The following is a 19,409-nucleotide window of genomic DNA, read 5'->3' on the forward strand; positions in this document are numbered from 1 at the left end:
CGCAGCCGGCCGTGACCGGGAGACTCATGGGCGGCGCACAATTGGCCCAGCGTCGTCCAGGGTAGGGGAGGGAATGGCCGGCAGGGATATAGCTCAGTTGATAGAGCATGGCGTTTGCAACGCCAGGTTTGTGGGTTCGTTTCCCACGGGGGGCTAGTATAAAAAAAATATATGTATTCACTAACTGTAAGTCGCTCTGGATAAGAGCGTCTGCTAAATGACTAAAATGTAAATGTAAACATGACAGAGCTTGAGAGGATCTGCAGAGAAGAATGGGAGAAACTCCCCAAATACAGATGTGCCAAGCTTGTAGCGTCATAGCCAAGAAGACTCAATGCTGTAATCGCTGCCAAAGGTGCTTCAACAAAGTACTGAGTAAAGGGTCTGAATACTTATGTAAATGTTATATTACTGTTTTTCAATTTGAATAAATTAGCAAAAAATTATAACCTGTTTTTGCTTTGTCATTATGGGGTATTGTGTGTAGATTGATGAGGAGGAAAAAACTATTTAATCAATTTTAGAATAAGGCTGTAATGTAACAAAATGTGGAAAAGGCCAAGGGGTCTGAATACTTTCCCGAAGGCACTGTATCTCTATGGCTAGAACAGTAAACAAAGAGTTATCCAGCGCATCCCTTTGATCAGGTTTGTTCTGTGGCAGTTATGTGCCACATGGGGAGAGTAGGAACATCCTATATAATGATTATCATAGTAGGGTTCATGTTTCTTCTGAGTGATTCATAATCTTCACCGACAAGCACACAGTCAATACTGGTGGATGTTCAGCTGTCAATAAACCATTTAATCAGCCCTCATTCTACATGTTGAATCCAACCACCTACTAGTTAGTGGTCGATATTGTTCACACAGAGACAAGGTCTCAATGTGTCTGTTGTCAGAGCCAGTGGAAATGAAGAAGACTCTGATGTTAATAAGTCAGTCAGGTGCCGGTTTGGAGAAAAGTTAGTCTCAGACCGTTTCTTTACAGATATCCACACATTATAATATCGGGATGGACGAACAAGGAGTTACGGAATATAGATATGCCTTCAGTAGCAGGATTTTCAGAAACACGAACCCCCCTAAAACATTTTGCCAGTTATTTTACAGGCTCTTCATTTTAGCCTTCTAGGACACCCATGTGTGGATGCGCAGCGTCCTATATAGGGAAGCCTGCTCAGTCAGTTCTTACTATAGTTCCTGGGCTGTCTGTGACTGCTGCAGCCTGCTCAGCCAGGCTACATGTTACCCTGTTTGTCTGAGGACGAGGAGGAAGTGGAGGGGGACGGGGATGGTGCCTTGGGGAACACCCTGTCTGTGGGGGTGATAGAGGCTGGACTACCCATGCCTGAGGAGCTGGAACTACTGGACCGGTGCTGCCCATGTCCCGGGTGAATGGGGGCAGGCCGGAGGGGTCTGACCGGCGGCGGCCTCAGGGGGGCGATGGGCCTCCGTGCAGTCGGTTTGAAGGTGCTCATTGTCTCGGCGGACGAGGAACAGCTGCTACGGCGTAGGGCAGCGTCAGGGTCCCGGATGGCCATGGTGTTAGTGTGGAGGGGGCTGCCGCAGGCCTCAGAGGGGGGTCCGGACCCACCGGAGGAGGGGTGCTGCTGCTTCAGGGGCTCCAAGGTGTCCAGGACCACATCGGGAGCGTGCTTGGCCACGTTCTGACGCTCCAGCTCACGCAGCTCGTGCAGGGCGGTGTTCATGGTCTTCTCTATGTCCTGTAACACATACACAGTTTCACTAAATACTGACATGAATCCTGTGTCTTATGTCCTGCAACATCTTGGCTGTCCATCGTAGTCGATGATGACAATACTCTCTTACACACGCACACAGAGTATTAGACACCATTCTATCAAAATAAAAAAGAATGGCCCATTCAGACATCTGCTCTGATGTATTGTTCATTCTCAAACAAAACATTGACGTACCAACTCTTCAGAATAAACACCAAACAGTTTTCTTGTTGAAAGCAGAGACAAATGGACAAATGAACACTTCACAAACAGTTCCAATATTCTCTCTCTAATGAAGCACACAAAGGGAGCAATACATCATAATGGCGCCGGAGAAGATGGCTGCCGTTTTACAGCCCTCTAACCAATTGTCCTATTATGTGTGTTTTTCCGCGTTATTTGTAATTTATTTTGTACATAATGTTTCTGCCATCGTCTCTTATAACCAAAAAGAGCTTCTGGATATCAGGACAGCGATTACTCACCTCGTATTGGACAAAGATTTTTTCTTCAACGAGGCGGCCGCGAAGGATATCCTACAGACACCCGACAAGGCACAAATCCCCGTCATTCGCATGAGGAAGAGACGTAGGTCGGGGTGCCTTGTAAGGATCCGACGGCGAGCGAGTAAACTGCCGCTCCCATCAATCCTATTAGCCAATCTTCAATCATTTGAGAATAAATTGGATGACCTAAGATTACGGTTATCCTACCAACGGGACATAAAAAACTGTAATATCTTATGTTTCACCGAGTCGTGGCTGAACGACGACATGGACAACATACAGCTAGCGGGCTATACGCTACATCGGCAGGATAGAACGGCTGACTCCGGTAAGACAAGGGGTGGCGGTCTGTGTATATTTGTAAACAACAGCTGGTGCACAAAATCTAAGGAAGTCTTGAGGTTTTGCTCGCCTGAGGTAGAGTATCTTATGAGAAGCTGTAGACCACACTACTTTACCAAGAGAGTTTTCATCTATATTTTTCATAGCTGTCTATTTACCACCACAAACCAATGCTGGCATTAAGATTGCACTGAATGAGCTGTATAAGGCCATAAGTCAACAGGAAAACGCTCATCCAGAGGCAGCACTCCTAGTGGCCGGGGACTTTAATGCAGGGAAACTTAAATCCGTTCTACCCAATTTAGATTTACATTTACATTTTAGTCATTTAGCAGACGCTCTTATCCAGAGCGACTTACAGTTAGTGAGTTTTTTTTTTTTTTTTTCATACTGGAATCAAACCCACAACCCTGGCGTTGCAAACGCCATGCTCTACCAACTGAGCTACATCCCTGCCGGCCATTCCCTCCCCTACCCTGGACGACGCTGGGCCAATTGTGCGCCGCCCCATGGGTCTCCTGGTCGCGGCCGGCTACGACAGAGCCTGGATTCGAACCAGGATCTCTAGTGGCACAGCTAGCACTGCGATGCAGTGCCTTAGACCACTGCGCCACTCGGGAGACAGCATGTTAAATGTGCAACCAGAGAAAAAAAAAAAAAAACTCTAGACCACCTTTACTCCACACAAAGCTCTCCCTCGCCCTCCATTTGGCAAATCTGACCATAACTCTATCCTCCTGATTCCTGCTTATAAGCAAAAACTAAAGCAGGAAGCACCAGTGACTCGGTTAATAAAAAAGTGGTCAGATGACGCAGATGCTAAGCTACAGGAATGTTTTGCTAGCACAGACTGGAACATGTTCCGGGATTCTTCAGATAGCATTGAGGAGTACACCACATCAGTCACTGGCTTCATCAATAAGTGCATCAATGATGTCGTCCCCACAGTGACTGTACGTACATACCCCAACCAGAAGCCATGGATTAAAGGAAACATCCGCACTGAGCTAAAGGGTAGAGCTGCCGCTTTCAAGGAGCGGGACTCTAACCCGGACGCTTATAAGAAATCCCGCTATGCCCTCCGACGAACCATCAAACAGGCAAAGAGTCAATACAGGACTAAGATTGAATCGTACTACACCGGCTCTGATGCTCGTCGGATGTGGCAGGGCTTGAAAACTATTACAGACTACAAAGGGAAGCACAGCCGCGAGCTGCCCAGTGACACAAGACTTCCAGACGAGCTAAACCACTTCTATGCTCGCTTCGAGGCAAGCAACACTAAAGCATGCATGAGAGCACCAGCTGTTCCGGATGACTATGTGATCACGCTTTCCGTAGCCGATGTGAGTAAGACTTTTAAGCAGGTCAACATTCACAAGGCCGCAGGGCCAGACGGATTACCAGGACGTGTACTCCGAGCATGTGCTGACCAACTGGCAAGTGTCTTCACTGACATTTTCAACATGTCCCTGACTGAGTCTGTAATACCAACATGTTTCAAGCAGACCACCATAGTCCCCGTGCCCAAGGACTCTAAGATAACCTGCCTAAATGATTACCGACCCGTAGCACTGACGTCTGTAGCCATGAAGTGCTTTGAAAGGCTGGTCATGGCTCACATCAACACCATTATCCCAGAGACCCTAGACCCACTCCAATTTGCATACCGCCCCAACAGATCCACAGATGATGCAGTCTCTACTGCACTCCACACTGCCCTTTCCCACCTGGACAAGAGGAACACCTACGTGAGAATGCTATTAATTGACTACAGATCAGCATTCAACACCATAGTGCCCTCAAAGCTCATCACTAAGCTAAGGATCCTGGGACTAAACACCTCCCTCTGCAACTGGATCCTGGACTTCCTGACGGGCCACCCCCAGGTGGTAAGGGTAGGTAACAACACATCTGCCACACTGATCCTCAACACAGGGGCCCCTCAGGGGTGCGTGCTCAGTCCCCTCCTGTACTCCCTGTTCACCCATGACTGCATGGCCAGGCACGACTCCAACACCATCATTAAGTTTGCTGACGACACAACAGTGGTAGGCCTGATCACCGACAACGATGAGACAGCCTATAGGGAGGAGGTCAGAGACCTGGCCGTGTGGTGCCAGGATAACAACCTCTCCCTCAACGTGACCAAGACAAAGGAGGTGATTGTGGACTACAGGAAAAAAAAGAGGACTGAGCAGGCCCCCATTCTCATCGACGGGGCTGTAGTGGAACAGGTTGTGAGCTTCAAGTTCCTTGGTGTCCACATCACCAACGAACTATCATGGTCCAAACACACCAAGACAGTCGTGAAGAGGGCACGACAAAGCCTATTCCCCCTCAGGAGACTGAAAACATTTGGCATGGGTCCTCAGATCCTCAAAAAATTCTACAGCTGCACCATCGAGAGCATCCTGACTGGTTGCATCACCGCCTGGTATGGCAACTGCTTGGCCTCAGACCGCAAGGCACTACAGAGGGTAGTGCGTACAGCCCAGTACATCACTGGGGCCAAGCTTCCTGCCATCCAGGACCTCTATACCAGGCGGTGTCAGAGGAAGGCCCTCAAAATTGTCAAAGACTCCAGCCACCCTAGTCATAGACTGTTCTCTTTGCTACCGCACGGCAAGCGGTACCGGAGTAATAATATAATAATAATATGCCATTTAGCAGACGCTTTTATCCAAAGCGACTTACAGTCATGTGTGCATGAATTTTTACGTATGGGTGGTCCCGGGGATCGAACCCACTACCCTGGCGTTACAAGCGCCATGCTCTACCAATTGAGCTACAGAGTGCCAAGTCTAGGTCCAAAAGACTTCTCAACAGCTTCTACCCCAAGCCATAAGACTCCTGAACAGCTAATCATGGATACTCGGACTATTTGCACTGCCCCCCCCCCACCCCATATTTGTACGCTGCTGCTACTCTGTTAATTATTTATGCATAGTCACTTTAACTCTACCCACATGTACATATTACTTAAACTACCTCAACTAGCCAGTGCCCCCGCACATTGACTCTGCACCGGTACCCCCCTGTATATATAGCCTCCCTACTGTTATTTTATTTTACTTTACTTATTTTACTTACTTTATTTTACTCTCAACACTTTTTTGTTGTTTTATTCTACTTTTTTATTAAAAATAAATGCACTGTTGGTTAAGGGCTGTAAGTATGCATTTCACAGTAATATCTGCACCTGTTGTATTCCGCGCATGTGGCCAATAAAATTTTATTTTATTTTATTTAAATGTGGAGCTAGCAGCAGCTAACAGACTGTGAACAGTAATTAGGAAATTAGAAACAGGGGTCATAGAATGGGCCTCTCTCTCAGATGTCCTTCCTACTGATGCCTTTGTTCCTCTGTGTCCTGCCTGGGATCAATTGAATGTACTGGACACATTTTTTTTCTCTCTCTCACACACACAGACACAGACACACACGCACGCACACACGCACGCACGAGAATATCCTCATTAGTTTTCCACTGAACAACTCTAAACCTGGCTGCACTGGCAGGAAATAGGTCAAGAACAGCCCCTATGTATTATGAATAATAAGGGCCGTTTGGTCTTGTCTGACTTCACCCACTGAATCAATTGCTTTTAGCTAGCTATAGTTGTATTTCATAATTGTCAAGTCTTTATTGCAGTGATTTGAGTCTCACTTCTGCATACCCCGATAAAGGCTCTTTAGCCAAAACTTTGGTTAAATAACTCCACAAGCAAGGAGCAACTTTATTTTTTCAATAGGTTAGTTTATCGTCCGTTAGTCAGCGCCTCACCTTTTGGCTGTTATGAGTTCTTTATTGCTTTACTTCATAGACTCTCACCTCTGCCAGGGCCTCGGCCTCCAGTGATTTGTGGTCACCAAGGCTACCATGGCGGGTGGAGCCGGGGGATGCTCTGAGGACGGGGCCATCGGGGAAGCACTTCCTGTCTGGGTGGTTGATACTTCCTGCGCTGCCGAACGTGCCGAGATGGCGTTTCTCTGGACTGTCCATGTGGCCCCTGCTGACGGCCATCTTGTGAGGGCTGCAGGGGCGAGGTATGACCCTAGGGGGCATGTCCATACCTCTGGTGGGGCTGTGGGTGTCGGCTGTGCTCCTGCGGTGAGGGATAGCAGCACCATCTGAACGAACCCTCACCCTGTTGAGCCACAACACAGAGCAGACAGACTGTCAGGACAGCATCTTAGCAACGACAGGACTGGACAGGGTGTAAGCATGGTGCAGATATAAAATATAGCTCATTCAATACAACTACACTAAATGAACCATTATTATGTTGACTCCTCATGGAGGGAAAACATCTCATCCTGCATGTGTCTAGAAAACCTGCATTAACCTGCATTTCTTCTGTTAACTGTGAGCATGAATCAACCAAGCCAAATTGAATGTGTAGCTACCTTCCCAAAGCAGCTCCATAGCGGTGTTCAGGGGTATGCTGTGTGTGTTCGCAGGGGGAGCTGCGGTCATGGTCATGGTTCCTTGATGAGGTCCTGTCTCTGTCCTCCTGGTGGGGTCCACTACTGGCTTCACTCTCAGCCTTCCCACTCAGACTGTCTGAGAATGCATCGTCCCTGAGGTAACAGAGAGACAGAGAGGAAGACAGGAGGTTTACTCATCAGTTCTTTGTATGCTGGCAAGTGCAACAAACAATTACACCAATTTAATTTTGCGAGTCACTGCAAATTATCAGGACTTTGCCGGATACCCTTACACCAAAGACTATCCTAAACTATCACCTCAACAAACACAATAACAGGTCCTTCAGAATCATAATCTAACTCATAATGAAATGTCAATGTCATCTGCTGACTTCAAGGCATCATTAACAAGCACAACACCCATTCCCTGGTTACCCTGGGCCCCCTTATGATGTGAATCAATAGGCCTGAGGATCAGCTGGAGATGAGTGTGTATGCATCTCAAATGGCATCCTATTCCTTTTATAGTGCACTACTTTTGACTAGGGCTCTGAACAAAAGTAGTGCACTATAAAGGCAATAGGTTGCCATTTGGGACACATCCTGTTTCTTCTCCCTAATTAGGGTTTAATTATGCCGTCTCACGGTGATGGATGGTGATTGGCTGTCGGGCAGAATTCTGGAAGGATAAATGACCAGTTACAGAGTGACCTTAACGTTCTGTCTTTGTCATGAGTAGGTGTTGCCTCCGGAGACTGAGGAGAGGAGAGGCTCTTATACTTATTATAAAAACAAAAAACTATGTTTTAAGTGAGAAGTAGGCATTGGTCTGAAGCCGAAAAAGAAATGAAATTCACATGAGCACCACAATGCTTACTCAACCCATGCTCTACCAAGGTTTTCCAGCAGACATTTTTGACATACTACAGTAGCTATGTTGGTATATTCTACTTCAAACAATGTGTATGCAGGTTGCTTAGAATTCAAACCTTCTCAAACAGCCTAATTCATACTCTACGAGGAGGTGCTCCCACAATAATGTGATTTGTTCCGCATACAAGTTAACGTATTGGATTCTTCAAACACCACACCAATCCCATTCCACTACCTTTTCAAGCTTTTTGTATTATTATATGAAAACAAGCTTTGCTTTTATACTTACAAGACCATCATGCGAGATTGAGCGAGCTGTTTTGTCTTGTAGTAATGTGGTGCCTGTCTGTATTTCCTTAAAACCTTTTTTATCTAGCAATACATGTCAGTAGGTGCCCAACATAACACCAGGTGGTGGTGTGTTGGACACAGTCACTCATATATAGAGGTCTATAGAGCCTGTCTGCATTCCTGATTTCTGTAACCGTTATCTTACCTGTGTAATATTGACATAAACTCAGAAACACTTGTTTTGCAAACATGGTGGTTTTCTCAATTGCTGTGCTGATCAATGGGCAGTTTATTACCTCAGTCAAATGAATATGTAGCTCAAAGTTGTGTGTATTTGTATTTATTTATTTTTGCAATAAAGATGGTGATGCTACAATACATATTTACAATAGGCCTATATCAAAAAATACATACAGCCTAATGATATATATACACATTATTTTAATAGCAGGACACTGTAAAGTCCATTATGCCACTGAAGAGTATGAATTAGGCTGTTTGAGAAGGTTTGAATCTGAAGCAACCTGCATACACAATGTTTGAAGTACAATAGACCAACATAGCTGTTGTAGGTCAAAGCTGTGTGCTGGAAGATAACAATAACATGCCATTTTTATTTAGCAGACGCTTTTATCCAAAGCGACTTACAGTCATGTGTGCATACGTTTTTACGTATGGGTGGTCCCGGGGATCGAACTCACTACCCTGGCGTTACAAGCGCCATCCTCTACCAATTGAGCTACAGAGGAAAACCTTGGTAGAGCCTAGGTGGAGTAGACCAATGCCTACTTCTCACTTAAAACATCTTTTTTTGTTTTGAATTTCCATGGTTTTTACACTGGGAGGTGATTACGCAACATTATTGTACAACATTAATATACAGCATAACACAGCAATACAAGTAAAAATACACTATAATGACAAATAGCAACAAAAATAATGTCGTTATTAGTATTTATTTAATATTAATAGCTGATTTTCCAGAGGAAAGTGAAAAACCAGAAACCAATTTAAGCCAATATGAACTAAACTCGAAAAAATTATCCCTGATCTCTTTTAAAAAGACAATCGAGCAAGCTCCTGGAAAATACACAAATAATCAAAATGTAGCCTACCCATTAACTATTTACATACATTATTGACTGTCACATTAGGTGGCTCGGAGAGCAAGGCATGAAGTGACACAAACTGCTCAGTGTTTGTGCCTGTGCTACTTCTCCCCCTGACATCCTAGTCATCCACCTCGGTGAAAACGACTTGGGATACACCAATGGGACAACACTGATGCGGCCTGCAAGACGGAGAAGGGTGCAATTTCGGCCTGCAATTTGGGGCCTTCCTGCATGTGGGAATTCCTAGGACTCCGGTACACAGGCAGGAGCGCTCTAGTACAGTAGGTGGCGGTAATGCACTATAACGTTGGAGGCCAACCGCCAATAAACCCCACAGAAGCAGAGGAGGGGGCGACAACGCCGGTAGCTAGCTAGCTAGACAGTGTCCTTCTCACCTGCCTGCGAAGTACACTGGGTGCTAGCTAGGTAGCTAACTAGGACTCCGGTACACAGCAGGCGGGATAGGTAGCTAGCTCGCACACCGGTAGACAGTGTACTTTGCCCCCACCTGTCAGGCACAGTTTTCCCGCAGTTCTGTTAACGGCGAAAGGTGTTTGGCAGGCGGGAGCGAAGGACACTGTGTGCTAGCTAGAGGAGTCCGTACACAGCAGGCGGGAGGCAGTGGTGACACCGGTAGCTAGCTAGGACACCGGTAGACAGTGTCCTTCGCCACCGAAAAACTCAGATACTTTTATTTCCCTTTTCTTTTGACCCACATTTTAATCGCAGAGACAATCAGGGGAAATCCAGAATATCAAAAGTGTCACACAAGCATGAAGATCGCGTGCTCGAGGGGGTTATGCAATGGGATGCCCGAATTACAGGCCGCAACCACAAATTATTGGCAAGACGCGTGCAGTAGTACACACACACACCTCAGTCCATTGCCAGTCAACAATGCTCTTTTAAGAGACAACTAATAATTGAAAATAAAGCACGCACCGTGCGTGCGTGTGCAGGCTGGTGTGTGTGTGTGTGTCGGGACTGGTTTGTCAAAACTACATGAAAGAAAATAGTCAAAATGTCCTTCCATAGCATAATATAGCTAGCTTCCTTTGCTTGTAGCTTGTCTCTCATCTGACTGGTGTTAGATAGCTACTAGCGCTGTTGCTGCGCAACCCAAGTGCTTTGGTCCGATTTTAGAACTGAAATTCGGCTGAAAATATGTTAGCATTGTCAGAAATGCTACAAAAAGGTAGCAAATCGTTGGTTTTTAATGGACAGAAATTAGCGATAAATTATAAATATAATAAAAACAGTTGCCCCTATAAACCTATTCAGTCCAAAAGGTGACAAGTCTTATGGTCACTTTATGGACGCTGTAGTCTCGTTCATATCCAACACCTAGATATTGAGCTAGGTCGGGGCAAGAAATGTCTCTTTTTTTCCTAATGCTAACGACCCTGTTAAAAATCCGGTAAGTGGTTCCCGGAAATGGCCAGATGGCTCATGTCCAGAGGCGGGGAGTGTGTTGTGTACCTTCAATCAAGATGATTTGCAAATTTTCATATTGGCTTAGATATGATGGTAGGAAGATAGGGAGAATTTACCATTGAGCTTCAACCAATGCATATACTATTGCGGGGACTAATTGGGGATTTATTTGCTTTGAAGTGCTTGGTGCTTATAAATGCCAACTGCATCATTGATACAATAACAGACTGTCTGGTGCATACTGTATGCCAACTGCTGCATTGATACAGTAACAGACTAATGCCCTTTGGGCACAGTTAATCTGTTAACTGTTATTGACCAAATACAGCTGGTGGATGGGACAGTGCACATGGACTAACATAACCTGGAGGACCACAGTGTCCTTGTGCAGAGTCTGTCTCTAGTCTACTCAGAAATACAATATACATTTTTATCCTAAACAGAGCCATGTAGCATTTGAGTAGTTGGTAGCATTCGAGCAGTTACATAGAAATGTGACATATATGAAGTGCTCATTCTGTACATACATGTCCTGCACCACGATGTACTGATGTGGGATGAGTCCGTCCACTCCGTTGTGTCGTCCCTCCCACCAGTCATCAGAGGCTCTCAGGTACAACAGCAGGGATGCACCCTTCTTAAAGGACAGCTCTCTGGGAGTACGCCCCACGTAGTCAAACTTAGCGATGGCCTCGATCTGCTCCAATTCGTCGTCACTGGTGGGAGGTCCTGTACCGTTGTCCACTTCATCAATGGCACCTGGCTCACTATGGGGACTGTCACTGAATGGTGTGGGAGAGAGATAGAGAAAAAATTTATACATTCATTTATTGATTCATAGATGTAGATAAGGATAAAGAACGACACAGTGTAGTGCTTTGGGATAAACTACATCAACAAGAGGGTAAAGTCATTTGAAACACAGAACTGGATGCAGTGTCCTAACCCCCTTCTCTCCATTGGTTATTCTCCATCCTCTCTCCCATCCAATCAGAACCAAGGCAAAGTATAATATGACATCACTAACCAGTACTCCTCTCCTCCAGCCATGCACTTCTCATAGACCGGTCCGTCCAGCTCACAATGACTCGGGAAGATGACCTCGTTGTGGATGATGATGGTCTTGATGACCTCATTAACGTGCGTCTGGCAGGCCACAGGATCATGGTCATCAGGTATGGGCATCAGAGTCGGGCCGAAGCAGGTAGCCAGGTTGTAGGGATCCATCATGTTCTCATCACTGTACTGGGATAGACTGGAGAGAAACAATTGGGAATTAACAACAACAAAAAAGTTTCCATAATACAGTATGGATATACTTATTAGGTTTGTTCATAAACACATATGTTTTTATAATGTAGAACCAATGACTCAACATTCTTTATACGTTTTGTCTTTTCCTCATTTAATGAGGAGGACTACCATCCTCTTCCTCCCTGGATGAGCCACCTCTGAACACCATCTTTCCTATTGGATTTCTCAATAAACACATAACATTATTATGGTGTTATTACGACTTACTGTTTGATATATAGACTTAGTGATTGATATATGGACTTACTGGTTGAGGAATGCAAACAGGTATCTCATGACGATGATGACAGGGCGAGAAAGAGTTACAACGATCTGCTGAAGGTGATGAGCTCTCTCTGCACCAGAGTCTAGTTCTGAGAGAGACAGGGAGAGGGGTGGGAAGAGAGAGAGGGGGGAGATATACAGTTGTATTGTATCACTCTATCTACTTTACTATAGTAAACATATTTATTATAGCATTCCAAACAATTATTAATCAATTACTATCTAAATCCTGCATCTGCCCCAGTGGAGTACAGTAGTCCAGTCCTTACTGATGGTTGCTATGAGGTCATTGTACATTAGCAGTACAGTAGTAGTAGTACTTACTGATGGTAGACATGAGGTCGAGGAAGCGTTCTTTGGGGAACAGTGGGGTCTCCAGCCCCCTGAAGTACAGCTTCAGAACACCTGCCACCGCCATGATGTCATGGTCACTCTGGTCATCCACCAATGGGTCCTCACCTAGGGGCATCACATGATACGAGTCACACAAGCTGTCAACCATCCAGTCACACTACTGTAAGCTTGCTGGATATTCAACTGTGAATGTTGAATCTATATAACCCAAGTCATGCTTGTGTGAAAAGTAAATCTGCTTTGTAAACTGAATGTTTTGTTAAAGAAACGCATTAAGCTTGTAAAAACACAGTCAGCCGTCATGTAATACAATATAACACCTCATTAACTAGTCTGTAGGAAAAAGTCTCAGCTTTCTCTATAGATAGATATTAGATGGTCAATGACAAACATTAGCTAGCCGACAAAAATAACAAAGATATATTTGTAAAGGTGTCAGTATGGTATTTTCGCCGAACTAGCATTTCTGTTAAGAATGTGGTAGCTACTGCTGCTGTACATCTAAAATAGCTTTTCATGTCAGTTACAGGGTCATTCATGGCATGTGTGCTCTCTATGTATCCATCTGCACTTTACAGTCCTAGAGGGAGGGTCTGTGGCATTCTGAGGCAGACCAAACGCAATTAAAAAACGATCAGGCAGGATATGGGGCTTCGCTCGGACCGACCTCTCTCAAATGAATTTTTTATATCGTTGACTTCGACCTGGGAGCCAGGAATCCTGAATATGCCCTGCTGCTGAAGGCCTGTTGGAGAAACCCAAGTCAGCATTTAGATGGAAACAAATCTGGCAACACACACACACAGACACACATAGACAGAGACACAAAGACAGAGACACGCACACAAACACACAACTAAACTCAAACGTTGATATTCACAAGAAGAGTGTAGTAGGTCCACAGCCCAAACAGCCATTAGTAACATAATCTCTGTCTGTCCAGTACATGCTAGTTTCCATATTCAAAATTCCAAGATGAGAAACTACATCACAGAGATCCAAAATTGAGGTTTTACTATAGTATATTCAACTCTATGGACTGCATACAGTATCTATCAATTCATTAATGTGTTATTCTTACCATATAGATTGATGTAGCGGACACAGCTCTCAACCACCACTGGTATTGCCTGCCCAGAGTCCTAACAGAGAGGCAGAGAGAGGTGTAGAGAGAGAGGTAAGGTGACTCTCTAAGGTGACTCTCCACAGGTTATGAGCGTGAACACAGCACATGAATAAATTCATTATCTGATTATGCACAGAGAATGAATAATGTACAATGAGTGTACAAAACATTAAGAACACCTTCCCCCTTCTACCCTCAGAACAGGCTTAATTCGTCAGGACAAGGGTAGGTTGTGTCAAGTTGTCTGGATACGGGAAACTGTTGAGCTTGAAAAACCCAGCAGCGTTGCAGTTCTTGACACAAACCGGTGCGCCTGGCACCTACAACCATACCCCGTTCAAAGGCACTTAAATCTTTTGTCTTGCCCATTCACCCTATGAATGGCACGCATACACAATCCATGTCTCAATTGTCTCATGGCTTAAAAATCTACTCCGATTGAAGTGGATTTAACAAGTGACATCAATAAGGGATCATAGCCTTTTTCTGGATTCACCTGGTCAGTCTGTCCTGGAAAGAGCAGGTGTTCTTAATGTTTTGTACACTCAGTGTATAATCACAGAAACTATAAGTAGATCAACTGAATAAAAGAGAGATACAATACGACTATGTGTTCTATTTAATTATGTGTAAAAGGAGTCTAACTAATTGCATGAACAATTACCAGGGATAAATACATTATCATATAACTATTGCATACTGTAATTTACATAATTTACATATTAGCTGAAAGACTCAACTCTCTGACTGAACATTCATATATGGTCCGCAGAGGGAATAGGAGATTGTGGTGTTCTTCCCATACTCCCTGTTTCCTCACACGGTTACCACCAGTCATATACATACTATATATTCATATATAAAGTGCCTAGTGAAAGTCTAAACACCCCTTGCAGTCTTCACATTTTGCTGCCTTAAATTTAAAGCTAAAAAGGAATTAAATTAGATGTCCTTTTCTACAGATCTACACAACCTACTCCACACTTTCAAAGTGAAATAAAAAATTCTAGAACATTTTCCTAATGAATAAAAAATCCCTTTTTAGATTTAATTTTAAGGCAGCAAAATGTGAAGTCTGTACAAGGTGTGTGTAGACTTTGACTAGCGACTGTACATTATTCATTGGTTATCACATGACAAAGGACAGAGTGACCAGGCAGGCAGAGAGATGTTGGTTAGTTAGTTTACACATTAAACCCAAACCCATTCCCCCCTAGCCTGATTCTTAGATCTGTTGATGCTGTCTTGCCAACACCTATGGGCATTGACAGACAGCACAAACAGATCTGGTACCAGGCTACTCCTGTATGTCAGAATACTCAGAATACCCAGAATACCTGGCTGCGGGCGCGGGCATTCCGTCTTCCCCTGGAGCAGGCAGAAAACAGTGGCAGAAGCAGGATGAACAGAACAGACGGGAAGAGGCAAGAAAAACCACAACAAGGTTAGAGAAGCACAGGGGAAAAGATAGTGCGTCCAGAGAGAGGAGGTCAGAGGTCAAGCCTGAGAGAAAAGCCCCAGTCTGTGGAGATGGGGCGAGGTAGAGGACGGGGGAGACCCAAGCTTGGGGAGGCCATGTGGGATGAAGGTGGGTGGCTCTGGTTGTAGGATGCTGGGACTGTGGACGACTGGCAGGAGAGGCTCAGTTTTTACAACAAGGTTGACTGGGGCAATTTGATTGATTATGACTGAGAATACATCTGAGGAGACGTTAGAAGGCGAGGCAATAGAACCATGACAGTCTGATACTAACAGCCCCACGGGCCTCCACTGCTGTGGTGTACACACTCTTTCTGTCAGTGTGCTAGTGTTGGATCCTGGCTTACACAGAGGATATATGGCCCTGTGTGTTTATTTTCATAGCCTGACATGCTTAGTGCTGGGCCAACTGGCCCGTCGCCAAAATGTGTCTAACATCTTGAGGTCAGGGTTCAAGTGCTAAAACATGGGCAGGAATGTCAAAAGCAAACCCCACATGACCAGAGTCTGTCTACGTCCGTACTTAAACAACCTTAAAACCCAAGATTTGTAGAATTGAGTACTCTTCTCCAGACCAGAGACAAACACTACCTTTCGCAACTATCAAGTCAATGCACTGTCCATGAGAGGGGTCTTGTCATTTAGTCAATTTATTTATACAGCCATTGTGCCCTGCACAGGGCATTGAAGGAAGGCAAAGTCAATGAGCTGAGCTGAAGTTTGAGTGAGACAAAAAAGCAGTCAGACAGGACAGAGGTAGAACCCCCAGAACTGTTAGTAAAGACAGCTTACACACAGAGAGACCACATAGGGGCCAAATAAAGGGCAGTCAGTACCTTGATGAAGGCCTCCATATTGCCTTTAAAGAGTTTAAGATAAAAAATGGAGCGAGGTCTAGGCTTCCGCATTCTCCCGGGTTTAGGGGGAAGAGTGGGGGGCCTGATGCTGAAGGAGGTTGGAGAAGGAGGGGGAGGGAGGGGGGCAGATATACATTCACTATGATAAAACAATAAGGACTGAAACATGTATTTTATACTGTATAGTCAGTGGGATAATGTTTTTCTAGATATATTCAGTGCCATATATAGAGCCGCTATATACACTGAGTGTACAAAACATTAGGAACACCTTCCTAATGTCGAGTTGCACCCCCCACTTTTGCCCTCAGAACAGCCTCAAATCGTCAGGGCATGGACTCTACAAGGTGTCAAAAGCGTTCCACAGGGATGCTGGCCTATGTTGAATCCAATGCTTCCCATAGTTGTGTCAAATTGGCTGGATGTCCTTTTGGTGGTGGACCATTCTTGATCCACATGGGAAACTGTTGAGCTTGAAAAACCCAACAACGTTGCAGTTCTTTACACACTCAAACCGGTGCACCTGGCACCTACTACCATACCCTGTTCAAAGGCACTTAAATATTTTGTCTTGCCCTTTCACCCTCTGAATGGCACACGTACACAATCCATGTCTTAATTGTCTCAAGGATTAAAAATCATATTTTTTTTACCTGTCTCCTCCCCTTCATCTACACTGATTGAAGTGGATTTAACAGTTGACATCAATAAGGATCATAGCTTTCACCTGGTCAGTCTGTCATGGAAAGAGCTGGTGTTCCTAATGTTTTGTACACTCAGTGTGTGTGTATATATATACACATATATATATACACACATACACACATACATACATACATACATACATACATACATACACACATACATATACAGTGAGGGAAAAAAGTATTTGATCCCCTGCTGATTTTGTACGTTTGCCCACTGACAAAGAAATGATCAGTCTATAATTTTAATGGTAGGTTTATTTGAACAGTGAGAGACAGAACAACAACAAAAAAATCCAGAAAAGCGCATGTCAAAAATGTTATAAATTGATTTGCATTTTAAATGAGGGAAAAAAGTATTTGCCCCCCTCTCAATCAGAAAGATTTCTGGCTCCCAGGTGTCTTTTATACAGGTAACGAGCTGAGATTAGGAGCACGCTCTTAAAGGGAGTGCTCCTAATCTCAGCTTGTTACCTGTATAAAAGACACCTGTCCACAGAAGCAATCAATCAATCAGATTCCAAAATCTACACCATGGCCAAGACCAAAGAGCTCTCCAAGGATGTCAGGGACAAGATTGCAGACCTACACAAGGCTGGAATGGGCTACAAGACCATCGCCAAGCAGCTTGGTGAGAAGGTGACAACAGTTGGTACGATTATTCGCAAATGGAAGAAACACAAAATAACTGTCAATCTCCCTCGGCCTGGGGCTCCATGCAAGATCTCACCTCGTGGAGTTGCAATGATCATGAGAACGGTGAGGAATCAGCACAGAACTACACGGGAGGATCTTGTCAATGATCTCAAGGCAGCTGGGACCATAGTCACCAAGAAAACAATTGGTAACACACTACGCCGTGAAGGACTGAAATCCTGCAGCGCCCGCAAGGTCCCCCTGCTCAAGAAAGCACATATACAGGCCGTCTGAAGTTTGCCAATGAACATCTGAATGATTCAGAGGAGAACTGGGGGAAGTGGGGCGGCAGGTAGCTTAGTGGTTAAGAGCATTGTGCCAATAACCGAAAGGTCGCTGGTTCTAATCCCCAAGCCGACTAGGTGAAAGATCTGTTGATGTGCCCTTGAGCAAGGCACTTAACCCTAATTGCTCCTGTAAGTCGCTCTGGATAAGAGTCTCTGCTAAATGACCAAAATAGAAAGTGTTGTGGTCAGATGAGACCAAAATCGAGCTCTTTGGCATCAACTCAACTCACCGTGTTTGGAGGAGGAGGAATGCTGCCTATGACCCCAAGAACACCATCCCTACTGCCAAACATGGAGGTGGAAACATGCTTTAGGGATGTTTTTCTGCTAAGGGAACAGGACAACTTCACTGCATCAAAGGGACGATGGACGGCGCCATGTACCGTCAAATCTTGGGTGAGAACCTCCTTCCCTCAGCCAGGGCATTGAAAATGGGTCGTGGATGGGTAATCCAGCATGACAATGACCCAAAACACACGGCCAAGGCAACAAAGGAGTGGCTCAAGAAGGAGCACATTATGGTCCTGGAGTGGCCTAGCCAGTGTCCAGACCTTAATCCCATAGAAAATCTGTGGAGGGAGCTGATGGTTCGAGTTGCCAAACGTCAGCCTCGAAACCTTAATGACTTGGAGAAGATCTGCAAAGAGGAGTGGGACAAAATCCCTCCTGAGATGTGTGCAAACCTGGTGGCCAACTACAAGAAACGTCTGACCTCTGTGATTGCCAACAAGGGTTTTGCCACCAAGTACTAAGTCATGTTTTGCAGAGGGGTCAAATACTTATTTCCCTCATTAAAATGCAAATCAATTTATAACATTTTTGACATGCGTTTTTCTGGATTTTGTTGTTGTTATTCTGTCTCACTGTTCAAATAAACCTACCATTAAAATTATAGACTGATCATGTCTTTGTCAGTGGGCAAACGTACAAAAATCAGCAGATTTTTTCCCTCACAGTATATATATATATATATATATATATATATATATATATATATATATATATATATATATATATATATATATATATATATATATATATATATATATATATATATATATATATATATATATATATATATATACAAACACACACACACACACACACACACAATCGTTCAAAAGTTTGGGGTCACTTAGAAATGTCCTTGTTTTCCATGAAAACATACATGAAATGAGTTTGAATAGGAAATATAGCAAAATGAATAGGAAATGTAGTCATTGACAAGGTTAGAAATAATGATTTTTAATTGAAATAATAATTGTGTCCTTCAAACTTTGCTTTCATCAAAGAATCCTCCATTTGCAGCAATTACAGCCTTGCAGACCCTTGGCATTCTAGTTGTCAATTCGTTGAGGTAATCTGAAGAGATGTCACCCCATGCTTCCTGAAGCACCTCCCACAAGTTGGATTGGCTTGATGGGCACTTCTTACGTACCATACGGTCAAGCTGCTCTCACAACAGCTCAATAGGGTTGAGATCCGGTGACTGTGCTGGCCACTCCATTATAGACAGAATACCAGCTGACTGCTTCTTCCCTAAATAGTTCTTGCATAGTTTGGAGCTGTGCTTTGGGTCATTGTCCTGTTGTAGG

The 19,409-nt window shown here is 44.4% G+C and overlaps 1 protein-coding gene across 2 annotated transcripts in view; it reads right to left on the bottom strand.

Annotated features, from left to right (window-relative positions):
* Positions 1-601: 601 nt before the first annotated feature.
* Positions 602-19,409, bottom strand: part of LOC311138264 (SLIT-ROBO Rho GTPase-activating protein 3-like) — an 85,129-nt gene continuing 66,321 nt past the window's right edge. The window contains exons 12-21 of one of the 2 annotated variants that reach the window (XM_084172946.1): positions 15,129-15,159; positions 13,747-13,807; positions 13,333-13,410; positions 12,636-12,770; positions 12,295-12,400; positions 11,761-11,988; positions 11,261-11,515; positions 7,003-7,176; positions 6,428-6,743; positions 602-1,726 (exon numbers count right to left, since the gene is read on the bottom strand). In XM_084172946.1, coding sequence (XP_084029072.1) covers positions 1,241-1,726; positions 6,428-6,743; positions 7,003-7,176; positions 11,261-11,515; positions 11,761-11,988; positions 12,295-12,400; positions 12,636-12,770; positions 13,333-13,410; positions 13,747-13,807; positions 15,129-15,159 — 1,870 coding nt within the window. In that variant the 3' untranslated portion in view covers positions 602-1,240. Of the gene's footprint in view, positions 1,727-6,427; positions 6,744-7,002; positions 7,177-11,260; positions 11,516-11,760; positions 11,989-12,294; positions 12,401-12,635; positions 12,771-13,332; positions 13,411-13,746; positions 13,808-15,128; positions 15,160-16,106; positions 16,210-19,409 lie in introns of both variants that reach the window. The other variant, XM_084172945.1, reaches the window with a different exon arrangement.

Source organism: Coregonus lavaretus, assembly GCF_964263955.1.
Source record: "Coregonus lavaretus genome assembly, chromosome: 12".
NCBI lineage: Eukaryota > Metazoa > Chordata > Actinopteri > Salmoniformes > Salmonidae > Coregonus > Coregonus lavaretus.